General features: G+C 41.7%; 2 protein-coding genes across 4 annotated transcripts in view; one reads left to right on the forward strand and one right to left on the reverse strand.

Annotated features, from left to right (window-relative positions):
• Positions 1–11745: 11745 nt before the first annotated feature.
• Positions 11746–13077, reverse strand: TBCC (tubulin folding cofactor C). Its single transcript, XM_081296203.1, has one exon. The coding sequence runs from the start codon at positions 13029–13031 to the stop codon at positions 11994–11996; it is 1038 nt and encodes a 345-aa protein (XP_081152329.1). The 5' UTR covers positions 13032–13077; the 3' UTR covers positions 11746–11993.
• A 212-nt stretch (positions 13078–13289) lies between these two features.
• BICRAL (BICRA like chromatin remodeling complex associated protein) overlaps positions 13290–21936 on the forward strand; it is a 106364-nt gene continuing 97717 nt past the window's right edge. The window contains exon 1 of one of the 3 annotated variants that reach the window (XM_081296009.1): positions 13290–13318. The gene's annotated coding sequence lies outside the window, so the exon portion shown is untranslated. Of the gene's footprint in view, positions 13319–13414; positions 14042–14610; positions 14672–21936 lie in introns of those variants that run through there. The other 2 variants (XM_081296010.1, XM_081296011.1) reach the window with 2 other exon arrangements.

Raw genomic sequence — 21936 nt, forward strand, 5'->3', positions numbered from 1 at the left:
TGCCTGTAATCCCTGCAGCTCAGGAGGCTGAGGCAGGAGGATTGCGAATTCAAAGTCAGCCTCAGCAACTTAGCGAGGCTCTAAGCAATTCAGTGAGACCCTGTCTCTAAACAAAATATAAAAAGGGCTGGGGAAGCCAAGCACAGTGGCACACGCCTGTAATCCCAGCGGCTAGGAAGGCTAAGGCAGGAGGATCGCAAGTTCAAAGCCAGCCTCAGCAACAGCGAGGTGCTAAGAAACTCACTGAGACTCTGTCTCTAAATAAAATACAAAATAGGGGCTAGGGATGAGGCTCAGTGATTAAGTGCCCCTGGGTTCAATCCCTGGTACCAAAAAAAAACCCAAAAAAAACAGTAAATAGAAATATATACCCAGTGATTCTGTAATTTTGTTATTTTAATTATAAATAAAGTATTTATTAGAGTGATTTTTAGATTTACAAAAAAATTAACATAAAATAACAGGGTTCCTATATACTCATTCTCCCCCAACCAGTTGCCCCTATAAGCAGCTGTGAGGTTTTTGTTTACAGTTCTATGGGTTTTGCCAAATGTATAATGTCACATATCCCCTACTATCATATCAAACAGAATTATCTTGCTGCTCTAATAATCTCCTATGCTCCACCTATCCATTCTTCCCTCCAACCCTTCCCAACCTCAGGCAACCATTGTCTCTAGAGTTGCCATTTCTAGAATGTTATATAGTTGGAATCCCATAGTATGTAGCCTTTTCAGATTGACTTCTTTCCCCTAGCAGTATGTTTTTCTAGCTTAGTGTAGTTTATTTCTATTTAGCATAGAATACATTCCATTTATATGGATATACCATTGTTCATCCATTCAACTATTAAAGACTACCTTGGTCACTTCCAATTTGGGGCAATTATAACTAAAACTACTTATAAGCATTGATGAAGGTTTTTGTATAGATGTAAGTTCTCAACTCTTTTAGGTAAATAGGAGAGTAATGACTGAATCATATAGTAAAACTTTGTTTAATTTTATGAAAAAACTAGAGAGACTGTACAATTTTGTATTCCCACTAGCAATGAATGAGAGTTCCTGTGGCTATACATCCTTGTCAGGATTTGGTATTGTCTATGTTTGGGATTTTAACCATAGTAATGAGTGTATATACTGGTATCTCATCACTATTTTATTTTGCATTTCCTTAATGATGTTTTATTTTTTTTAATTTTTTTTAAAGAGAGAGTGAGAGAGGGGGGAGAGAGAGAGAGAGAGAGAGAGAGAGAGAGAATTTTTAATATTTATTTTTAGTTCTCAGTGGACACAACATCTTTGTTGGTATGTGGTGCTGAGGATCGAACCCGGGCCGCACGCATGCCAGGCGAGCGCGCTACCGCTTGAGCCACATCCCCAGCCCCTTTAATGATGTTTTATATTGAGTGTTTTTGTATATGCTTATTTGCCATCTGTTTATCTTCTTTGGCTATTTTTTTTTCTTCTTTATTAGGCATGCTGACACACACCTGTAATCCTAGTCACTCAGGAGGCTGAGGCAGGAGGTTTAACTGCAAATTCAAGACCAGCCTGGGCAATTTAGTGAATCCCTGTCTCAACATAAAGGCTTTTAGGGGTTTTGTTTGTTTTTGATACCAGGGATTGAATCCAGGGGTGCTTAACCACTGAGCTGCTTAATCACTGAGCCACATCCCTAGCCCTGTTTATTTTTTATTTTGAGACAGGGTCTCACTAAATTGCTAAGGGCCTTGCTAAATTGCAGAGGCTGGTCTTGAACTTGTGATCCTTCTGCCTCAGCCTCCCAAGCCACTGGGATTATAGGCATGCACCACTGCATCAGGCTCAAAATAAAGTTTTAAAAACGGGCCAGGGATGTACTCAGTGGTAAAGCTCTGCTGGGGTCAATCTAATTTGACTTCCCAGAACAGCCTGTGCATAAGCACAAGGAATTTTAAAAACAAACCAATTCATGTGTGTTGTGGTGTTGGGAGTAAAACCCAGGGCCCTATGACTACTAGGCAAGCTCTCTTCCACTGAGTTATATCCTCAACCCTACAAACAAATTTTGTTCTCAAATTCCTTTCCACTTAAAACCAAAGAAGCCTTCATGATTAAAATAAGAGGCCCATGAGCTCAAAGCAATGGGTGGATCAAATTCCCATCCGAAGTCTCCTTTCTTTCCTTCTGAGGGAGACTCCACAGATTCCCACCTGCACACTCTTCCAGACCTCCAAATCACTAGGTAAAACCAACAGTATATTTCTCCACAGATAGAGGAGGTGTGAGAACAAAGCAATGAGGCATAAGTTTTTTCCCTCCAACATAGTCCTCAGGAAAACAAAGCACTTATTTCATCATTCAACACAAGTTTGGACTTCAGTTGGCATCTTCAAAGCCTGGTTCTGAGCCATATAGAAAAAACAGCAAAGGGCTGGGGATGTGGCTCAAGCGGTAGCGCGCTCGCCTGGCATGCGTGCAGCCCGGGTTCGATCCTCAGCACCACATACCAACAAAGATGTTGTGTCCACCGAGAACTAAAAGTAAATATTAAAAATTCTCTCTCTCTCTCTCTCTCTCTCTCTCTCTCTTTCTCTCTCTCTCTCTCTCCTCTCTCACTCTCTCTTTAAAAAAAAGAAAAAGAAAAAACAGCATGGTAATATTATTGTCACACCACATTGTGGGTCAAAAACCCACAGGCCTGGACTGGAGTTGTAGCTCAGAGGTAGAGCGCTTGCCTTGCATGTATGAGGCACTGGGTTTGATCCTTAGCACCACATTAAAAATAAATAAATAAATAAAGTTATTGTGTCCATCTACAACTAAAACAAAAAACAAATAAACAAAAACTCATAGTCTTGCACCTAGCAACTCAGGAAGCTAAAGCAAGAAGATTATAAGTTTGAGGACAACCTGAGCAACTTAAAGACTCTGCCTCAAAATAAAAAGGGCTAGGGATGTGGCTCAGTGGCAGAGCACTCCTGAGATTAATCCCCTCTACCAACAACAACAACAAAAATTTCCAGGGTAATTGCTCTTCTAACAGCCAAGCCTTGTTTCTAATAAATAGCTTTGGAGAAAATGGGACATTCTCAAGGGAGACAGGGGTCCTCTCAGAGAGAAATAGCACACCCCTCCTGTCCTCCAATTCTATTGGGGGTTCCTGGGAAGTGTCCAGGGTCCCGCTCAGGGTCATCTTTTGACTTTTGACTGACAGTAAAGGAACAGCAATAGATTGACTCCAAGAAAAAAATGGCTTCTCTTGAAGATGGCTGCGCTACACCCCCAGCCCTTTTTATTTTATTTATTTTGAGACAGGCTCTCACTGAGTTGCTTAGGGCTTTGCTGAGTTGCTGAGACTGGCCTTGAACTTGGCAATCCTCTTGCCTTAACCCCCCGGAGTCACTGGAATTACAGGTGTGATCCACCATGTTCCACTCTTCGGTTTTTTTTTTTTTTTTAATTTTTAAACAGAGTCTTACTAAGTTACTTAGGACCTTACTAAGTTGCTGAGACTAGACTTGAACTTGATCCTCCCATTTTAATTCTTGACCATCTGATTAATTCACTAAAAAGAGTGAGCTGAGGTTTCTGGAGTCACTGTGTTGTGCCATGATTCTTCCAGTGGTGGATGTTCAAACAATAAGAGGCATGAGTAAACTCCTAGCTCCTATGCAAAAAAAAAAAAAAAAAAATTGAAGACAGTTTTCCTGAGAGAAACAGTGTGTGAAAGACTGCTTTGCTAAGCTTAGAGAAACTCTTAGGAGCATGCATGTGGGCGAGAGAAAATCAGAGGGAAGGATAAGAAGAAAGATTTGATGTAGAGACCATAAACAAAACAACAACAAAAAAATTAAATAGCTTTGTAGAAAGTTTACCCAATATATCAAGCAACCCTCTTCTTTTATCTGGAAGTGGTAAACCATGAAGGACAACACCAAGCAAAAATACTCAACTCTGGATGCCCCCTGGTGGCCAGAATAAGAATGGTCTCGGTGAATGGAAAAGTGGGTTTGGTTGGGGAGATAATATAGCTTACATTTCACTGAAAAGGTAACCATTCTAAATACCTTTGCTTTTGCTTTATCATATAAAAATCATTAGTGTTTCCCCACATACATATTTTTCACTTGTTTTTGAGATTTACATAAATTTTTTGATACTGTGTGTAATCTTCAGGAATCTACTTTTTTCCACTCAATGTGTTTTAAGAAACATAGATATTGTTTCATAAAGTTATAGTTCATTCTCATAGTTTATACTACATATGATACATTCTTTCATCTGTAGCTGGATGATTTCTAGTGTTTTGCTTTATGAGCAAAGCTCATTCAACATTTGTGTGTGTGTCTTCCAATGCGCAAAAGTTTCTTGAGGTTGTTACCTTAAGAGGTGAACTGCTGAGGGGAATTTGTAAAAATTTGATGATATTATTTCTTCTTTAGGTGTTTGATAGAATTTACCATTTGGATCTTGGTGTGGAGACACACACTTGTAATCCCAGCAACTCAGGAGGCTGAGGCAGGAGGATCACAAATTTAAGGCCAGTATCAAGAACTTAGTGAGACCCTGTTTCAAAATAAATAATAAAAAGGATTGAGGATGTAGCTCAGTGGTAAAGTGCCCCTGGATTCAATCCCCAATGCCAGAAAGAAAAAAAAATCCATCTAATATGTGATTAATTTATTTTTTCCTTACTGTTCTACTAAATTACATTTTTTTTGGGGGGGTTGTTTGTTTGTTTTATTCATTTATTATATTGCAGTCCTAAAAATTGAATCCAGGGCCTCATACATGCTAGACAAGCACTCTACCACTAGCTTTACATATTTTTTTTAATATTTATTTTTTAGTTTTCGGCGGACACAACATCTTTGTATGTGGTGCTGAGGATCAAACCCGGGCCGCATTCATGCCAGGCGAGCGTGCTACCACTTGAGCCACATCCCCAGCCCAGCTTTACATATTTTGAAGCTCTATTATTAGGTGCATACAAGTTTAGAACAAATATATTTTCCTGTAAATTTAGCACATTTTTTTTACTTTTGTGATTCCTTTTAGCCCTAGTAATGTTTTCCTTAAAGTCTATTTTGTCTGATATTAATAGATCTGTATTAGCTTTATTTTAAAGTATTTCCCTGATATTTCAATCCTATTACTTTCAACATTTCTGCACCCATATGTTTTAAACAGCATATAGCTGATTTTAACAATCTAGATTGCCAATCTATGTCTTAAGTGAAAATTTTAGTCCATTTGTATTTCATATGGTTACTGATATATTTGGATTTATGTCTACCAATTTATTTTTTGCTTTCTCTTTGTCCAAATTTTACTCTTTCTTTTTCTATATTTTTTTGGGGGAGTGGGGTACCAGGAATTGAACTCAGGGGCACTCAATTACTGAGCCACATCCCCAGCCCTGTTTTATATTTTATTTAGAGATGGTGTCACTGGGTTGTTTAGCACCTCGCCACCGCTAAGGCTGGCTTTGAACCTGTGATCCTCCTGTCTCAGCCTCCCGAGCCACTGGGATTACAGGCATGTGCCACTGTGTCCAGTTTTTTCTTTTTATTTTGTCTTTATTTTTATCAGGACTGGGATTGAACCCAGGGCCTTCTGCATGCTAGGCAAATATTCTACCACTGAGCTACATCCCTAGCCACCTTTATTGGACTTGTTTAGGTGATTCAAAGTCACCATCAATTGAGAAACACTATTTCTGGGGATGTGGCTCAGTGGTCAAGTGCCCTTGAGTTCAATCCCTGGTACCAAAAAAAAAAAAAAAAAAAAATGGGCACAAGTTGTGTGAAAACCAGCTTAACAAGGGCCAAGAGAATAGCAAAAGTGTTCATACTAAATATATTCTATTTGTTTCTCCAAATTCATTTTTTCACTTATCTCTGCCCTTCTCTCTGTCTTGGAAGCTGATTCATATGGAATTCTCCAACATTCAGCGGACTTCTTTGCCCTGAAATTTTCAACTGGGTTCAGTCAATGGAAAGAAGAGAGTGGTATTTTTCAATTCCCATGACTCTCTCCCTAATTGCCTCTCCACCAATCAGATGGATTGGCTGTATTCTTTCTTCCTCTGAAGGCTATAATCCTGTCCTGTATCATTCTCATTCATTTCCCCCCTCTCTCTTTTTTTTCTCTCCCTCCCCTTTTCACCCTTCTCCCTCCTTTAGCTAACAGTTTTGTCCCTTCCACCCTAGGCCTTAGGAATGAAATGGGTATCACACCATCCCTTCTTGCTTTTCCTCTGTCCACTGCTTTGTAAATAACTCCTATATTAAGCTCTTTACAATAATCTATTTTGAGTGTGGCATCTGTTTCCTGCCAGGACCCTGACTGATTCTGTGTGTTTGATTAATGGAAATTAGTTCAGACTAGCTGGAGCATGAATGTGTGCGATGAAATAGTAGAACATCATGTAAGAACAGTAGGCTGAGAACAGATGGTAGAGGGGCTCGTCTTCCAGGCCAGGGATTCCATGGGAATCTCAGAAGATTTTAAACCAAGACTGAAATGCTTTAAGAAAATAAATTGGGGGGCTGGGACTGTAGCTCAGTGGCAGAGAACTTGCCTAACATGTATAAGGCACTGGGTTCAATCCTTAGCATCACATAAAAATAAAATAAAGGCATGCTGCCCATCTACAACTACAAAAAAAAATTTTTTTAAAGTAGGAAAATGAGTTTGGTAGCTGAATGCAGAATGGTTTAGAGATTGAAGTGGAGAGACAAGTTGGGAGATGATTAAAATTTCGGTTACAAGAAGAAAACATTTGGGGTTAGGGTTGTAGCTCAATGGTAGCGCACTTGCCTATCGTGCCTGAGGCACAGGCAGCACCATATACAAATAAATAAAACAAAGGTCCATCAACAACTAAAAAATATTTTTAAAAAAGACAACATTTTGTAACTATCAGATTGGCAAAAATAAAAAAATCTGATAACACAATATGATGATAAGGATGTGAAGAAATAGCTCTCCCAGACATTGCTAGTGTAGGTGTAAACTGATAAACCTCCTGGGAAGGCAATTGATGATGTCTATCAATATGATAAATGTTTATAACTTGGTTTAACAGCTGGGTGCAGGGGCAAACCCCTGTAATCTCAGTGATTTGGGAGACTGAGGCAGGATTGCAAGTTCAAAGCTAGCCTCAGAAATTTAGCAAGGTCCTAGGTAAGGAAGCAAGACCCTGTCTCAAAAAATGAAAAGGGTTGGGGGTGTGGCTCAGTGATTAAGCACCCCTGGGTTCAATCCCCATTGCAATAAATAAATAAATAACTTGATCCAACAATTTCAATCCTAGGAACTTGTCTACAAATATAAGGGCACACATGCTAAATGGTTTATGTTTAAAGTTATCCATTATAGCATTTTTCTAACAGCTAAAGATAGGAAAGTACCTCAAGGTTTATCAGAGACTGGTTAAATAGTATGGTACATTTCATATGACAGAACATATAAAAGAAAAAGATTAAAAAAAGGATATTCTATATGTACTTATATAAAAATATCTTCAAGTATAATGTTAATGACAAAGGTGAGTCACAGATTATTATATATACCATGTTTCTATTTGGATCTGGTAATGAAAGAATATACAGTATTCATAGACCAAAAAGATTAAAAAAAAAAAAAAAAAACTAATGAAGAATGATTGCCTTCCAAAGAGAATTGAAGGATCTAGAACAAAGGAAAAGGGGACATTTACTTTATACTCTAACCCTTTTGTACATCTATAGGAATTACCTATGTTTAAAAAACTCCATTGTACTGTAATCTTAGAATCAAACCTCTATGTTTGTTTTTTTTAATATTTATTTATTTTTTTAGTTCTCGGCGGACACAACATCTGTGTATGTGGTGCTGAGGATCGAACCCGGGCCGCACGCATACCAGGCGAGCGCGCTACCGCTTGAGCCACATCCCCAGCCCCTCAAACCTCTATGTTGATGTCAATTTTAAACTCAAATTGCGTTTTTGGTGAATAAACACACTGAAGAGACATTCAATTAAAAAAAAGTCTTTATGGGGCTGGGGATGTGGCTCAAGCGGTAGCGCGCTCGCCTGGCATGCGTGCGGCCCGGGTTCGATCCTCAGCACCACATACCAACAAAGATGTTGTGTCTGCCGAGAACTAAAAAATAAATATTAAAAATTCTCTCTCTCTTTCCCCCCTCTCTCTCTCTCCCCCCTCTCTCACTCTCTCTAAAAAAATAAATAAATAAAAAAGTCTTTATAATGAAGTTTTTGAATATGTGAACAGAATGTTCAAATTCGTTGAGTAATAACTTTGAATTCTCTTTATTGGTGCTCTAGACCTATTGTTTCTCTCCTGCAATAGATTGTTTTCCTCCTAAAATTCACATTGAAATCCTAACCCCCAATGTGATGGTATCAGGAGGTAGGCCTTGGGTAGGTAATTAGGTCCTGCCCTCATGAATGGGATTAGTGCCCTTATAAAAAGGTCTATAGAGATTACCCTGCCTCTTTGGCCAAGTAAGGGTGTGTAGAGAAAACAGTCTACAAAACAGTCGGCCCTCATGAAACACAGAATCTGCCCTTGCCTTGATCTTGAATTTCCTAGCCTTCAGAACAGAAAAACAAATTTTTATTGTTTATAAGCTACTTAGTCTATGATATTTTGATATAGCAGCACAAACAGACTAAAATAATTGATCTTATCCCTTGCTAAAGTTTAGGGAATGTAGCATCTGAAATGGTGGAAGGCAGGCCTTTCAGCACTAATTACTTCCCTCTGTCACTGCTGCTGCTCTGAGGGGACATGGAATAGGGATTTCTTTTTTTTTTAATTTATTTTTCAGTTTTCAGTGGACACAACATCTTTATTTTATTTTTATGTGGTGCTGAGGATCGAACCCAGAGCCCTGTGCATGCCAGGTGAGCGCGCTACTGCTTGCGCCACATCCCCAGCCCCTGGAATAGGGATTTCATCCAAAGAATTTTTTTTTTTCTTTTTGTGGTGCTGGGGATTGAACCCAGGGCCTTGACATGTTAGGAAAGCACTCTACCAACTGAGGTACATCCCCAGCCCTCATCCAAAGAATTCTAACTCTGGATTGGTGGTGGATATAGATGGCTCTTCTAAACATGTAAACTTGTGCAATGCGCTCAAGCAGAAGAGTGGCTTTAGGGAGGAGGAAATATGCCTCTAGAAAGGAAGATCAGCAAAGATAATAATTTTTTCAAATATTGAGGGATATTAGGGGGGTACTAGTCACGTGGTCTATAATGTGTTAATCAGGGGAGGTTGGCAGAGTTATGGGCATAAGATTGTAAGCTTTAGGAAAGTAGAAAAAGGTCTGGAATACTTTTTTTTTTAAGAGAGAGTGAGAGAAGAGAGAGAGAGAGAATTTTTTTTTTTAATATTTATTTTTTAGTTCTCGGTGGACACAAAATCTTTGTTGGTACGTGGTGCTGAGGATCGAACCCTGGCCGCACGCATGCCAGGCGAGCGCGCTACCTCTTGAGCCACATCCCCAGCCCGGTCTGGAATACTTGACATAAGGATTTGGAAAGAGCCATTCAAAGACAATGGGCTTGCTCAGCTGAGATTAGTTACCAATTATCGTTCAAACTACTGTGATTTTGTTATCTTAGAAATTGAATGTTTGAATTAATTAATTGATTAATTGAAGGTTTGCAGAAGGTACAAAGAATCTTATTTTATTTATTGTTTTGGTACCATGGTTTGAACCCAGGGACACTTAATCACTGAGCCACATCCCCAGGTCTTTTTATGTTTTATTTTGAGACAGGCTCTAAGTTGCTTAGGGCCTCTCAAAATTGCTGAGGCTGGCTTTGAACTTCAGTCCTCCTGCTTCAGCCTCCCAAGCCACCAGGATTAGATTTTATTTTATTTGACTGATTGATTAATGATAGTGCTGATCTGACCCAAGGTCTCAGGGCTTCAGGCAAGCTAGGCAAGTGCTCTACCACTGAGCTACCATCCTAGGATTTTATTTTTTTAAGCATAATTAGTTAGCTTTCCAGTAAAAATGATCAGTCCACAAATATAAATCATAAGCCCAATAGTGTCTTAAGAATCGTTTTCCCTGAAAAGTGTTAACCATTGGTATTAAACCATTAGTCTTGAGGGGCATGGCCTTAGAATACTAGTCACAGCTCCCAATCTGTGAAACTGATGAAGATCCTTTATCAAGACTAACAGCTGAGGGGGAAAAATCTGGATTTACTTTCCACTTCCCATTAAGGAGTAGTAAGATTTCTGCCTCCCTTTTGACTCTATACTTGCTCCTCCTTTTTGTTATCTTGTTAGATTTTACATATCTTAGAAGCCAATTTAAATAGCCTTTTGTAACTTGATAGAACATATAAATTATTGAACATAAAAAACATTTAGGTATTTCAAAAGCCCCTAAATATCTATCTATATTTATTTTTATATTTTAGGTATTTAGGGGGGTTGGAGTTGTGGCTCAGTGGTAGGGTGCTTGCCTAGCACTTTGTTTTCATTTTGAGGCAGGGGCTTACTAAGTTTTCCTGGCTGGCCTTGAACTTGGAATCCAACCTTCCTGCCTCAGTCTTCAGAGTCACTGGGATTTTAGGCCATGTGCCATAGTACCCAGCTTTTTCTGAGATACTCTGTTTTGTTTTTTTCAGGAGGTACTTTGTGCTGAACCCAGTGGGTTCTGCCACCAATCTACATCCTCAGTCCTTTTTTATTTTGAGAGCATCACACTAAATTACCCAGATTGGCTTGGAACCTGAAATCTTCCTTCTCGGCTTCCTGAGTAGCTGGGATTACAGAATACAACTGCACCCATGTCTGCAATTATGAGGCAAATCCCCAAACAGCTTATTTTATCTTATTTTTATGGTGCTGGGGATCAAACCCAGGGATTTCAGCATGTTGGGAAAGTATTCTACCACTGAGCAAAATCCCCACCCCTCCAACCCTTTTTCTTTTTTTTAAAGGGGGGGGGGAGAGAGAGAGAGAGAGAGAATGAATGAGAATTATTTTTTAATATTTATTTTTTAGTTTTCGGCAGACACAACATCTTTGTTTGTATGTGGTGCTGAGGATCAAACCCGGGAAGCATGCATGCCAGGTGAGTGCGCTACCGCTTGAGCCACATCCCCAGCCCCAACCCTTTTTCTTTTACAAGTTTCCACTTACAAATTCTGAAGAGGGCTGGGGTTGTATCTTAGTGATAGAATAAGTAAATGAATAAAATAAAGGTCCATCAACAACTAAAAAAAAAAAACCTCTCAAATAAATAAATAAAGGTATTGAGTCCATCTACAACTAAAATGATTTTTTTTTTAAACAAGACTGAGGGCTGAGGTTGTGGCTCAGTGGGGAAGCACTTGCCTGGCACATGTGAGACACTGGGTTTGATTCTCAGCACCACAAAAATAAACAAATAAATAAATAGTAATTATTTTGGTTTTACAATTGGGAAGATTCATTAGCCTTTGGCGGTCCACCAAAATTTTGGACCCAACAGTGGATTCCAGAAATCCAAGCTGATATGTAGCTGACAGTCAAGGAGTCCTTTGATTGCCCTGCTGAAATACGTAAAACCAAACCTTCAATGCAAAAAACCTATGTTAGGTTTGCACAGGTTCGACATCATATTTCCATATGAATTGGCTGCGACTAGAGCGCTACCTACCAACTTCCCTTATTAAATATTTATTGAAGGTCTACTTTATTATGCAATGATCAGTTTTAAGTACCACAAATCATTCAAAATCAACACAATCACACTCTTTTCCGTTTATTGCTTCAAATTATCAAAGAAAAGCTTAAAGACATTACCGAAATAGCAAAAATGTTGTTAGATCTATCACGAATTTAATGGAAATCACAAACAGGAGCTTATCACAATCTCAGGCCTTAAAATACTGAAAACATATGCAATGTAACAACAATAATAAACGGACTTTGGGGTCCCTTTGCTGGAGTTATTCCCACATGGAAAGTATTTGGTAGGAGTGAAGGACAACTGCTCAGTCCCATTGGATCTTTCTCTCCTCTTCAGGAAGAATACTCCAGTTTGGGGAGGCCATATCCCGGGCCAGCCAATTGAAATCGTCAACGTTGGTCCAGTTGTTTTTGTTCCTATCTAAACCAGAGCCCTGGAAGTCCTTTTCGATCCCAGGGTAACTCCAGGTATAAGGAGCGAACTGGATGCCGCTGCAATCCTCCACTATGGCCCTGCTGGTCACCTGTAAGAAGATGCGGGTGTTTGTGGTACTGTGTAAACGGAGCTGTTGGCAGGCTACGGCCAGTATGCAGTCACTGCAGTCTTCCAAGAACACAGAGGTGGACACTGGGCCACAGAGCACCTTGCAGCTGCGGGCCTTGGTCAGCCGCAAGGTGTTAGGATTACCATACAGTTTGATAGTGCAGTTGCTCAGTTCCGTCAAAAGGATGTCGCGCTGGTGCACCTCGTCGGCTCGCTTCTCCAGGACTTGGAACTCCAGGTTGGAGAAGCCACAGGCCCAGCTGAAACCAAGTGCTTCCTCGTCCTTCAAGGGTAGCGACGGGGACATGATGCCTTCAGCTGCGGGAGCGACGGGAGCCGTGTCTACTTTGGTGGCCAAAGCAGCATCCTTCCTTCTGGTCTTGAAAGCGAACCGCTTCTTGGGCTGCAGCTCCTGGCGCCGTTCGGCCAGGGCAGCCTGGAGATGCGTCAGCGCCTCTTGTCCCTGCCTCAAGTCGTAGGGGGCTAGGAACAAAACTGAGTCGTTGAGAAGTTTCTGCAGCCCTTGGAGCCGAGACGTCGCCTCCTCTAGCCGCTCGACAGATTCCTCGCCCTCCAGAAGCTCTTCCACGGCCGCTCGTTCCCGAGAGAAGGCGGCGGCGAAAAAGTCGCTCTTCTCTTCTTCCACCTCCTGGTTCTGCCGCTTTTGCTTCCGCTTTTCCACCTCCAGTTGCCTCTCTTGCTCGCGTCTCTGAAGCCGCTCAGGAACCAGGCTCAGATCCCGCTGGGACCCCATGTCCCGGTTTCCCACAGCGGCGGCGGAACAACCAGCACTCTCCATTTTGATTTTAAGCTCCCTCTCTCCTGCTTTCCATCCTTGGGGAGCGCCCTCCGTGAGGCCTCCCACCAACGCGCCCTGTGATTGGCCGGGGACACTTACGTCAGCTCCCCAGCCTTATTTTCTTTGCCTATTGGCTCCTCGGCGTTGGAGGGGCAGGGAGGAGAGGCGGGGCCGGCTGACAGTGGGGGTGGGGAGACAAAGGTCCTTGTGGATGGGTGGGGTGGGAGACAGGCGGGGGAAGCTTTTTTTCCTCTTAAAGGGGCAGGACTTATATCCGGGATTGTGGGGTGAGTTGCAGCAGCGGTAGCTGCACATGTGGGTTTGTTTATAAGAACAAGGTTAGAAACTCGCAGGCCTCCCCCTCCCCCCCAGCTTCTTCCTACTACCCCCTTACAGGCCGGAGATCCGTTACTGGGTGGTGGGAGGAATGTGTGCTTGTGGTGGGTGGGGGGACAGGTAGTGGTGAGAAAGATGGAGGGGGGGGGATATTGCACCTCCCGGCCCGCGCCGGAGGAAGCAGCAGCTGGAACAGCTGGCTAGGAAGCCGCTTGCATGCCTCTGGTTTTTTTCTCTTCCCTTCCGCTACCCCTTCCCCCAACCTATTCCTGCCGCCCCATAACCTTATCCTTCCCGCCCTCCCCCATCCACTGCAGTTCGGCGCGGCCTGGGGGCTCCTGGGTCCCCACAGGCTGTTACTGGGGCGGGAGAAGGCTAGGGGCACGGCGATAGGAGGGACTGGGTTCCTCGCTGCAACCGTTTTTGGGGGACCTGGGGGAATCTAAAAACATTACTATTTTTTTGGCCAATTGCTGCAGTCGGGGGAGTGGGGGCAGGGGAGGGTGAAATTCTACATCCCCATCCCCTTCCTCCCCCCCGTCCCCCTCGCCGCTCGGTCCCGGCCACTCCCTTCGCAGCTGAGCGCCACTGGCCGCGCTGGGCTGAGACCCCAGCCCCGGACTCCGCGCCTCTCTGTAGGGCCGTTCGTCTTTAGGAAAGCGATGGGGAAAACGGTACATTATTTCTAGAGATGGTGGGAGGGATTTGTCACCGGAAGTGAGCGAGCCTAACCTAAAGTCGGGACCAACCCGAGGTGTGAGTGGGCAGCCAAGACCGCGCATTCACTGGCAAAAACCCCGGCAGCCGGCCGGCAAGAACCCCCGCCGCAGCCGGCTGCCGGGCGCCGCAGCCTCGCGTGCAGAGTTCAGCCCCGCCGAGCTCCGGGGCCTTCTTGACCCGCCCGCCCTTCCAATCCTCGGCTTTACCCTGTCTTCTCCCGTTCCCAGCCTCCACCGTTTTTAATTGGGTATTAAAAGGCCCCAGAAACTGTCACTTGAAATTTCCCCGGTATGCCTGCATTTTGATGCAGAGAAAGATGGGAGGAAAGAGAGTATTGAATTAAATTGGAATTAAGACCGATTTCCAATTTTCACGTCCCACTCGCCTCCTTTCCTAACCACTTTAAAAAAAAAAATTCAAGAACAAAACACATAAATTCCCGGGTTGAAGAGAGTATTCCTCCGCTGTGTCAGCACAGGTCACACCATGTGGCAAAGTCCCGCGCGGGGGCGCTGGGTACACGGAGGGGTGTAGTTGTGTGTTGTGCATGCACCCGATGGAATCCGTGGTGCCGAAAAACAACGGTGCGTAGGTTTGCAATATATGTTGTTTTCATTAGTTTTGTTTTACAGGCAGTATATATTAAGCTTTTGCTTTTTTCGAAAAAAACATTTTTACTTCACAGAAGTATGAGTCCGAGGTTGGTGAATGAAATATAACAGATACTGTAGTCCAGATCATACGGAGGAATGCAATAGCTGCTTTCTTTTATGAAAAGAAGATTTAACTAAACAAGGTTTAGAAAAGACTTGTTTTGCTAGGAAAAACAAAAATAACAAAAGTCCGACTCGCTTCCTTTAAGTTTTTCAGTAATTGAACTTGTCCCACTCAAATTAAGAAAGTTTGTAGCCAAAGGAGGTTCATTGGACTTGGAGTTTGCAAATGGAGTGAAGTTTCTGTGTTAGTGAATCTCTTGGTAGTTGTGTCTGCTATATCTAGAATGAATTGAATGTCATAAACCCTTTCAGGAACTTCATTTCTGTCCATCAACAGGTTTTTGCATGGAGTTCAGTAGGCTTTAGAAGTTTCTGAATATTTTAAGTTGGCTAGTTTTAACTTTTAAGAGAAAGAAGCAGAAAAGGACAAACATTGACGGGTCCCTTGGTTGACTCCCTGTGTTGGGAACAGTTTGAAAGACTATTGTGAAGCCTTAGTGTCGCTGGATAGGTTGTCCTGAGTATTGGCTTGACAGTTTTTCACATCCCCCAGCACAGCTGCAGGCTGGAGTAGGAGGTCAAGACATGGATATACAGCTATATTTCTGTGTTCAAAAGCAGTAGGAAGGCTGCAAAACTTCTGGTGTTGCCAGATTGTATTTGTGTTCTCATTCTGACTTGAGGGCAGTGGATCCAGCATGCATCCTGAAGTGGATGCTCATCAAAGGTAAGGTAAGTGCCTACTCTGATGGAAGTAAAGAGAGAAATGCATTACAGCAGAAGCGTGGCAAAAGGCAAGCAGCTGTATGCGTTCAGTATCCTACTTTTCAATGAAAGGGCTTGTGAGTCAAAGTGCTGCTCTCTTGTAGATATCTTGAAAATGAAAGAATACTAAGATTCTGTGGACTTTAAACATTTATTTGGTAATAATTGAAATATTTATGGTTCTATTTGTTAGATTCACTTTTTAACTTTTGAAAAATTCCAACATACATAAAATAGAGAGGGTACTGCAAGAACTCCTATACCATCACCCACCTCAACAATGATCAGCTGACAGTCTTTCTCAAAAACTTTGGTCACTTCTCCAACCCACCCTACCTTGATTATTATTTTTTTGGGGGGTGCCAGGGATTGAATTCGGGGGTACTCAACCACTGAGCCACATCCCCAGCCCTATTTTGTATTTATTTAGAGACAGGGTCTCACCGAATTACTTAGCACCTCACTTTTTTTTTTTAAAGAGAGAGTGAGAGAGAGAGAGAGAAGAGAATTTTTAATATTTATTTTTTAGTTCTCGGCGGACACAACATCTTTGTTGGTATGTGGTGCTGAGGATCGAACCCAGGCCGCATGCATACCAGGCGAGCGCGCTACCGCTTGAGCCACATCCCCAGCCCAGCACCTCACTTTTGCTGAGGCTGGCTTTGAACTTGTGATCTTCCTGTCTCAGCCTCCTTAGCTGCTGGAGATTACAGGCATGCGCCACCACGCCCAGCCATACCTTGATTATTTTACAGCAGATCCTAGAGATTAGTTCATATTTTGTAATCTATAAATATTTCAGTCTGTATCTCTAGAAGATTAGGACTTCCTTTTTGAAACAATCACATTGTCATCACCACATCTCAAAAAAGCATTTAAAAAAGTCCTTAATATCAGATTTCCAGTCTATTTTCACATCTGTTATCATGTAATTTCCTTTATTCGAAGTTATTTTGTTTGATTAAGGATCCAAACAGTTGCCATAGAGTTTGTCTAGTTATTATGTTCCTTAAATCTCTTCTATTGTGTGGGTTCCTTCCCTCTCTCAATTGGTTTGTTCAACAAATATGATCTTTTGTTCAGTATTTCTCAGAGTCTAGAAGTTGATGGTTACATTCTCATGTGGTATTTGTTAGATTTGAAATACCTGTCGTATGCATTTGATTTTTTAAAATCTTATGTTTGTAGTTATATGCCTAAAGAAATAAATTAGCAAGAAATGAGAAAGCGGTTAGGCAAAGTAAAACAGTTGTTAGGTATGACTGGACAGCATAGGAATAAGGCACCTCCGTGTCCTCTGGAGGCCATATGCAGGTAGAAGATGCTAGTCACATCTAGGCAAAAAAGATAGACATGGGTCCTGTTAAAAGATAGACATGGGTCCTGTTTTTTGGTAGTTTGATGCTGGAAAGTGTTCTCACTATTCATCTTTCAGCATGCACTGAATATTTATGGGATGTAAAGCATTCATTAAAGAGCTCAATTCAAGGGGGTGGGGTTGTAGCTCAGGGGTAGAACGCTTGCCTAGCATGTGAGAGGCACTGGGTTCAATTCTCAGCACCACATATAAATAAATATTTTTTAAAAAGCTCAATTCAAATATCAAATATTAGAAAAATCTTCCTACTTTAATTGCTGAATTTTCTGGCACATAGAGGACAGATGTGAAGGTATGTCCAAATTCATCTTGGAAGCAGGACAGGTATTTTCTCCTGCCTTTGCCCCTGGTTCTCTTCCGCCCTCTCAACATACTTTACCTTCTGGAACCTTTTTAAAAATTAATTAATTTATTTATTTTAATTAGTTATAATATGACAGCAGAAGGCATTTTGATTTATTGTACACAATTGCAGCACAACTTTTCTCTGGTTGTACATGATGTAGCATCGCACCATATATGCAGTCATACATGTACCTAGGGTAATGATGCCCATCTCATGCCATTCTCTCCTGCTCCTATATCCCTTTCCCTCCCTGCCCTCCCATTTGCCTAATCAAAGTTCCTCCATTCCCCCCCCACACGCTTATAGATCAGCATCCACTTATCAGAGAGAACATTCCGCCTTTGGTTTTTTGGGATTGGCTTACTTCGCATAGCATGATGTTCTCCAATTCCATCCATTTACCTGCAAATGCCATAATTTTATTCTCTTAATGCTGAGTAGTATTCCATTGTGTATATATACCACAGTTTCGTTTCTTTTTCTTTCTTTCTTTTTTTTTTTTGTGGGGGGGTGGTAACAGGAATTGAGTTCAGGGGCACTCAGCCACTGAGCCATATCCCCAGCTCTTTTTTATATTTTATTTAGAGACAGGGTCTCACTGTGTTGCTTAGGGCCTTGCTGAGTTGCTGAAGCTGGCTCGAACTCAAGATCCTCCTGTCTCAGCCTCCCTAGCTGCTGGGATTATAGGCGTGTGCCACCACGCCATGATAGTTCACAGTTTCTTTATCCATTCATTTATTGAAGGACATCTAGGTTCAGTCCACAGTTCAGCTATTGTGAATTGAACTGCTATAAACATTGATGTGGCTGCATCACTATAATATGCTGATTTTAAGTCCTTTGGGTATAGACTGAAGAGTGGGATAGCTGGGTCAAATGGTGGTTCTTTTTTTTTTTTTTTTTAAAGATAGAGTGAGAGAGGGAGAGAGAGAGAGAGAATTTTTTTAATATTTATTTTTTATTTATCGGTGGACACAACATCTTTGTTTGTATGCGGTGCTAAGGATCGAACCTGGGCCGCACCCGTGCCAGGCAGCGTGCTACCACTTGAGCCACATCCCCAGCTCCAAATGGTGGTTCTATTCCAAGTTTTCTAAGGAATTTCCATACTGTTTTCCAGATTGTTGCACCATTATATGTACCTTTTTACCCTTGCCAACACTTATTGTTGTTTGTATTCTTTTAATATTAATTTTTTAGTTATAGGTGGACACAATATCTTTATTTTATGTGGTGCTGAGGGTCAAACCCAGTGCCTCACGCATGCTAGGCGAGGCTCTCTCTCTGAGCCACAACCCCAGCTCTGTTTGTATTCTTGATAACTGCCATTCTGACTGGCGTGAGATGAAATCTTAGAGTAGTTTTGATTTGCATTTCTCTAATTGCTAGAGATGTTGAACATTTTTTCATACATCTGTTGATGGATTCTGAGAAGTGTCTGTTCAGCTCCTTATCCCATTTACTGATTGGGTTGTTTTTTTGGTTTTAAATTTTTTGAGTTCTTTATATACTGATTGGGTTGTTTTTTTGGTTTTAAATTTTTTGAGTTCTTTATATAGTGCTGTGATGTGCGTGTGGCAAAAATATGCTCCCAAAATGTAGGCTCTCTCTTTACCTCGTTGATTATTTCCTTTGCTGAGAAGAAGCTTTTTAGTTTGAATCCATCCCATTTATTAATTCTTGATTTTATTTCTTGCGCTTTAGAAGTCTTGTTAAGGAAATTGGGACCTAATCCAATGTTATGAAGATTCGGTCCTACTTTTTCCTCTCTTAGGTGAAGGGTCTCTGGTCTAATTCCTAGATCCTTGATCCACTTTGAGTTGAGTTTTGTGCATGGTGAGAGATACTTAGTTTCATTTGCTGCATATGGATTTCCAGTTTTCCCAGCACCATTTGTTGAAAAGGCTATCTTTTCTCCAATGTGTGTTTTTGGTGCTTTTGTCTAATATGAGATAACTGTATTTATGTAGATTTGTCTCTATCTTCTATTCTGTACCATGGGTCTACATGTCTATTTTGGTGCCAATACCATGCCATTTTTGTAACCATAGCTTTGTAGAATAGTTTAAGGTCTGGTATTTTGATGCCTCCTGCTTCACTTATCTTGCTAAGGATTGCTTTGACTATTCTGGGTCTCTTATTTTTCCAAATGAATTTCATGATTGCTTTTTCTGAGAGGTTGGGACTTTAATTGTAATCGCATTGAATCTGTATAGCACTTTGAGTAGTATGGCCATTTTGACAATATTTATTTTGCCTATCCAAGAGCCTGGGAGATCTTTCCATCTTCTAAGGTCTTCAATTTCTTCCTTTAGTGTTCTATAGTTTTCATTGTAGAGGTCTTTCACCTCTTTTGTTAAGTTGATTCCCAAGTATTTTATTTTATTTTTTGAGGTTATTATGAATGAGGTAGTCTTCCTAATTTCTCTTTCAGAGGATTCATCACTGATGTATAGAAATGCATTTGATTTATGAGTATTGATTTTATATCCTGCTACTTTGCTGAATTCATTTATTAATTCTAAAAGTTTTTGTGGTAGAGTTTTTTGGATCCTCTAAGATAGAATCATGTCTTCTGGAATTTTTTTGATTCATTATACACTTGATGTCTAGCACAGAGGCTAGCACCTGTTGATTCATCTAACAGCTGCTTATTAAGCACTAACTGTGCCCAACACTGAGCCATGGAGGCCCTAAGGCTGTTGAAGTGATAAGACACACACTGTCCCTCTTTTCCATAAGGAGGTTGAGTCTGGGCACATAATCACACAACCATGTAAAACTATTAACAGTGACAACAAATTTTATAAAGGAAAGAGGTGCAGATGTCTTCCATGAGCTGTTGGTGAGTGAAGGGTTTTGGAGGTGACTGAACCAAGGCTGGAAGGATGAGTAGCTGTTAGCAGGGAGAAGTCAAGTGAGCATTGGAAAGTGGCCTCCAGATCTATGGGCTTATGGGGTCAAACTGGTGACTATAGTGGGGAGTCTCAAAGGTATGCAGGTTTAAAAGCCCTGTGGGAAGAGAGAGTCTGTTGCCCAGAGAAATGGGGCTGGGGAGGGGGTGGATGTTCAGTGAATACTTGAAGAATGAATAAGAAAGTGAATGATCACCTCCTGGGAAGCACTCTAGGCTGGAGACCAGCTCAGGGGAAGGAGAGGAGGTACTGGGAGGCCAGAGGAGAGAAGCGCATGCCTGGAGTCTAACCCTCAGGAGGTGGGAAGTCCTTTTAAGGTGGCTTCTCTATCAGTCTGGGGGCTTTTCTCCTGCAATTTCCCATTCATTGCCTACAAAAGTTACACCACTGTCCCTGAGGCCCTCTCTGCCTGTCAACAGATGACCTTACCTGCTTGCCTCCCATCTCCCATAACTTACCTATGACAGTCCACTTCTTTGTCTTTTTCCCTTCTCTCTGGAGGTGAAGCTCTCTTCAGGGTTTTCTGTCTGCTTCCTTCAGTTTCCTAGACCTCTTGCCACCAGCCATCTTCTCTTTCTTCAAGATCTTCAATCTATTCCTTCTTTGGCATCTTTTTGTCCTCTCAGTAAACAAGTTTCCTCAATATAAGACAATTTTCCTTTTGTCCTGTCATCCACCCAAGCAAATATTTTCTTCCTTCTCCCAACAACAGACCTTTTTTTTTTTGGGGGGGGGGGTACTGGGAATTACTCAGGGGCACTCAACCACTAAGCCACATCCCCAGCCACACACCCCCTTTTTTTTTTAGTTGAACATGGACATGGACACAATATCTTTGTTTTACTTATTTATTTATTTTATGTGGTGCTGAAGATTGAACCCAGTGCCTCATGTGTGCAAGGCAAACAAGCACTCTACCACTGAGCCACAACCCCAGCCCCTGCCCAGCCCCTTTTTATGTTTTATTTTGAGGCAGGGTCTCACTAAATTGCTTCCGGCCTCCCTAAGGCTGGCTTTGAATTTGCTAACCTCCTGCCTCAGCCTCCTGAGCCTCTGGGATTACAGCCATGTGCTACCTCACCTGGCCCAACAACAGACTTTTGAAATAGTAATCACGGGCCAGGCATGTAGCTCAGTGTTAGACAGCTTGCCTAGCATGTGTGAGGCCCAGAGTTTAATCTCTGCAAAGAAGAACAACAAAACCCCACAGTAATCAGCATTTATTATGTCCAGGTTTTTTTTTTTTTTTTTAGGTCCCAGTGATTGAACTCAGGGGCACTCAACTACTGAGCCACATCCCCAGCCCTATTTTGTATTTTATTTAGAGACACGGTCTCACTGAGTTGCTTAGGGCCTCGCTATTGTTGAGGTTGGCTTTGAACTCATGATCCTCCTGCCTCAGCCTCTCGAGTTGCTGGGATTACAGGCCTGCACCACCATGCCTGGCTTATATCCAGTTTTTAAATTATTCTTCCTCCTTATCATCTGACTTTTGTCCCCTGCCACTTTATTTAAAACTGAAGTTGTCCTATCTTCACTCCCTCCCACCTTGTAAACCTATTGCTCTTGAGTTTGCCTAGCATGCAAGAAGCCCTGGGTTCATTTTGCAGCCCTGCAAAGACAAAACAAAACCAAAAAAACAGCCAACAACAACTACAGAACTCATTGCTCTTTACAAAGAGCTACAGCTGTAAGCATTCAATTATCCTTTCTTCTCAAGGCAGGAGTT

The sequence above is a fragment of the Spermophilus citellus genome (genome assembly GCF_964194105.1).
Source record: "Spermophilus citellus genome assembly, chromosome: 5".
Taxonomy (NCBI): Eukaryota; Metazoa; Chordata; class Mammalia; order Rodentia; family Sciuridae; genus Spermophilus; species Spermophilus citellus.